The 4,399-nt window shown below is 37.4% G+C and overlaps 1 protein-coding gene across 1 annotated transcript in view; it reads left to right on the forward strand.

Moving 5' to 3' along the window:
• The window catches only part of LOC109224951, a 9,009-nt gene continuing 4,873 nt past the window's right edge, over positions 264–4,399 (forward strand). The window contains exons 1-8 of the mRNA XM_019389526.1: positions 264–572; positions 1,249–1,630; positions 1,725–1,950; positions 2,028–2,270; positions 2,380–2,495; positions 3,174–3,272; positions 3,390–3,477; positions 3,822–4,051. Of these exons, the coding sequence (XP_019245071.1) occupies positions 1,332–1,630; positions 1,725–1,950; positions 2,028–2,270; positions 2,380–2,495; positions 3,174–3,272; positions 3,390–3,477; positions 3,822–4,051 (1,301 nt within the window). The 5' untranslated portion in view covers positions 264–572; positions 1,249–1,331. The remainder of the gene's footprint in view (positions 573–1,248; positions 1,631–1,724; positions 1,951–2,027; positions 2,271–2,379; positions 2,496–3,173; positions 3,273–3,389; positions 3,478–3,821; positions 4,052–4,399) is intronic.

The following is a 4,399-nucleotide window of genomic DNA, read 5'->3' on the forward strand; positions in this document are numbered from 1 at the left end:
TATATATATATATATATATATATATATATATATATATATATATATATATANTATATATATATTTGGGTTAATTCCTTAATAAAAATTACTGAGGGACTAGACCAGAAATATAGAAAAGTAAGTCAACAAAAAACAGCAGCAGACACACGTGTCTAGTCTTCTACTGGTCTTAGAAACACGCATTGAACTACGTGGCGAGCTAAAATCCAACGGACTGAAAAGCACAATTTTCTGAAGAGAAAAGCAAATAAAAACCAAACCAAATCACTGTCGGATGTTTGGCTGCTCAAATTGCCAATCACAAGCAATCTTTTTTATTTTTTGGTCACATCAAACAACAGTCGTTAATTTTGCAGTCCTATAATTATATACCAAAAAGTCGTTAAAGAGAATATGCTGATTCTTTTGCAAGAAAATGGTTACTTCCACTTGCAGATATCCTCAGATAATATGCTGATGTCGGTTTTCTAATCTCAGAATTATAATATTGTACTACTGAATTGTCCATTACATATATAGAAACAGACCCATAATTTTTTCGCTCGCTCTCTTCTCACTATATCTTCATTCAGGTAAGTTTTTCTCCCTTTTTGTGTTAATATAATTGTGGGGTTTTCTCAGTTCTTGAAAATAGTATGAACTTGCTGTTGACAGTTATTTTGGTGATTTTATTGTTTGATTGTTCCTTCTGTTTCACACTTTTGAACTTTGATGTGAGAGTTTATATTATTATATACCCATCTGCCATTTTAAAGAATGTCTTTTTAATTTTCAGCATGTCATAAGTTTTTGCCTTTCCTGAAAATAGGAGTCAGTTTTTCATTGAATTATTGTCCCATTTTACTAAATTTTGAATCTTTATCATTGACTGCTACCTTGGGACTTTTTCAAAATCAATACTTCACTGAGTAGTTTCCTTCTTACTTACATTAAGAGCAGCCGGTGCACTAAGCTCCTGCGCATAGCGGGAGGAGGGCCGGACCACAAGGGTCTACTGTACGGCGTACGCAGCCTTACCCTGCATTTCTGCAAGAGGCTGTTTCCACGGCTTGAACCCGTGACCTCCTAGTCATATGAGTTGTTAAATTTGGTTAATTTGGAATAATATTGTGCATATGCAAAGCTTGACTTTTTGATATAGTTTTCAGTGTCAAGTTTTGATTACAAATTGGGGGGTTGATTACATGCTTTAGTCATGATTATTGGGGTTATAAATTTAAGACGTACTCTTTTTTCTCTTCTTTGCAGTTGGTTCCTGTGAAGTAAAATTCATTGCGGAGAACTTTTATGCAGAGAAGTGTGTTGGGATCTAATCTAATACTGCTTGCTTAATGGGGTCCGATAAGCAGTCCAGTGGTCTGCTTGATACTCTAAAAATGGAGACAGTTAGGACAATCTTAACTCACTCTTATCCTTATCCACATGAGCATTCGCGGCATTTGGTCATCGCAGTGTTTGTAGGATGCTTATTTTTTATATCATCAGATAACATGCATACACTTGTTCAGAAGTTAGATAGCAATGTCAAGTGGTGGTCAATGTATGCCTGTTTGCTCGGATTCTTTTACTTCTTTTCATCTCCATTTATAGGGAAAACATTTAAACCGAGTTATTCAAATTTTAGCCGTTGGTAAGTCTTTTCTTTCTATATCTGGCTTAATAACCACTAATTCTTTAGTAAATAAACTGATTAAACTGGTAATGAGAGAATTGCGTTTTTGCAGGTATATAGCTTGGATACTTGTGGCTGCTCTCTATCATCTTCCCAGTTTTCAATCTATGGGAGTAGATCTCAGAATGAACCTGTCTTTGTTTCTGACCTTATTTGTCTCATCTATTTTGTTTCTTCTCGTTTTCCATGTTATATTTCTCGGGCTCTGGTATCTTGGCCTTGTTGCTCGCGTGGCTGGAAAGAGGCCCGAGATCCTGACAATTGTTCAAAACTGTGCTGTAAGTTTTCGGAACACTTCCTAAGATGACAGTAAAATAATTGGGGCCTTTGTCTTATTGCTTCATTATCTCTGCAGGTTTTAAGCATAGCCTGCTGCGTGTTTTATAGTCACTGTGGTAACCTTGCTGTAGTAAGGGAAAAGACATTTGACCGGAGGAATTCTTGGTTTTCGTTGTGGAATAAGGAAGAGCGGAACACTTGGCTTGCGAAATTTGTAGGCATGACTAAGTTGAAAGACCAAGTCTGCAAATCTTGGTTTGCTCCAGTTGGCTCAGCCAGTGATTATCCTTTTTTATCCAAGTGGGTCATTTATGGAGAGGTATTGTCTCTCAAAATTCCTGTTTTCTCATATCTTCTAGTACTTGATATAACGGAGGATCTTATGTTGCTGTTGCCCTCTTCTTTATTTCTGAATTTTTTCCTTTCAGTTAACTTGCAATGGCTCGTGTGCCGAATCGTCAAATGAAATTTCTCCACTATATTCATTGTGGGCCACTTTTATAGGCCTCTACATTGCAAATTATGTTGTGGAAAGGTCATCAGGGTGAGTAGCTCAAATATTTGTTTGCATAATAAAGTCCTTCTCCGCGGATGTCTTTTCCTGTGAAACAGCTGCTAGAGATGCACAATTTTAGATATCGCTTTGGCATTTGCTGTACAAGGTCCAATTGTGAAAATGTGCTCGCTGTGCAATAACTTTCCGAATTTCGGGTGAACAATTTCTTAGCGGATTAACTTCACACAAAAAAAAAGTCTTACTGGATTATATGATGTTAGGAAATCTGTCTACTTTGTTACTTAGCTTAGGCCCTGCAGATTCCAGAATGGATCAAGGGGTTAGTCGCTTGTTCCTTATTCGTCTATTACGGAAATATCATTTAAAGATGAAGAGTGTCTATGATTTTCTTATGACGGCAAATGTATTATAGTGTCATTTATAAAAAAGCAAGTCACCATATTCTGGCTGCTATTGTAACTAGTGCTTTAAATGCCACCTGGTTCGTTGATCAGGCACAGCACCCTATTCAAAATTAGAAACGCTTTAATATAAAAGTAACTCTTTTGAGTAAATTTTTTGGAAGAAAGCAACTCTCGAGTAAATTGTGATCACAGTTTTTTTAGCTGATTTTATTCTGGGATTTTGCCTGCTTGGAGTGAATTGTAAGCACCATTCTGCTAGAGTTTCTTGTCCACTTACAGTTCAACCTATAATGATTAACAGATGGGCTCTCTCGCGTCCTTTGTCACTCAAAGAGTTTGACAAATTGAAGAAAAAGCAAACGAAACCTGAGTTCTTGGATATGGTTCCTTGGTATTCAGGGTATGTTCTTTCGTTATACCTCTTACGTCTCCTCTCGCACCTGTGGGGCCAGTATTCTATAGTGAAAAGAGCTCTATCAATCTTTTTAATATAACACGCTGGTTGCTGGGGTTGCAGGACATCTGCTGATTTATTCAAGACAATGTTTGACCTGCTGGTCTCCGTAACTTTGTTTGTTGGACGCTTTGATATGCGAATGATGCAGGTAACTTATATGATGTTCTAAATTCCTTCAAACTGTATTCAGCTTTCAGATGAATTTCCTAGTCCCACAAGGCCCACAACTTACGAGATGCTGCAGTCTTATTTGTTGCAAGACTTTAGAACGATCAAGGATCATGTGTTCCTCCTTTTGATAAAATGTATGCACATGTTAATGAAATGATGAGTATATAACAGATTTGTACTTTTTATGATTAATGGCAACGTCCTTGCATAAGTAGATTATTTGTTCCATGAATTTAATTAATCTTGCTAATTTCTCGTTGTGCTTATAATGGGATGTAGTTGAGTTGACCTTACATTGTCTTAAAATTCTTTGATGGTTAGGCGGCTATGAGCAGGGTTGAAGACGGGGCTAAGCAAGAGGATCTTTTGTATGATCAATTCAGTGAAAAGGATGGTCTGTGGTTTGACTTCATGGCTGATACAGGAGATGGTGGAAATTCTTCCTACACTGTGGCTCGGCTTCTTGCTCAACCTTCACTCCGACTTCAAGTCAATGGTTCAATGCTTACACTGCCACGTGGAGACATGCTTCTTATTGGGGGTGACCTTGCGTAAGATCATAGTTCTCTTTATACCATTAGTTGGTCTTTGCATAATCCTGAGACATTCCGTATAGCTTCATCTTATGTTCTTAAAACAGACAATTAGTTGCACTGACCAAGTTTGCTCCCATGTCATTTACCTGGAGTAATAATGTGTTTGGCACAACGAATGTTCTGCTAGTATTCGGATCTTGTACTATTTGTTTGGTTCGGCTCATACTTTCCACTTAGTCTTCCTCAAATTGATACTTCCTGGAGTGGCTTTTGTTATTTACTTATTCTGTCAATTTGCCAGGTTACTAGAAGAAGTTTCTTTTTTTTTTTTTTTTTGGGGGGGGGGGGGGTGGGGGGGTATTA

The sequence above is a fragment of the Nicotiana attenuata genome, chromosome 4, assembly GCF_001879085.1.
Source record: "Nicotiana attenuata strain UT chromosome 4, NIATTr2, whole genome shotgun sequence".
NCBI classification, from domain to species: domain Eukaryota; kingdom Viridiplantae; phylum Streptophyta; class Magnoliopsida; order Solanales; family Solanaceae; genus Nicotiana; species Nicotiana attenuata.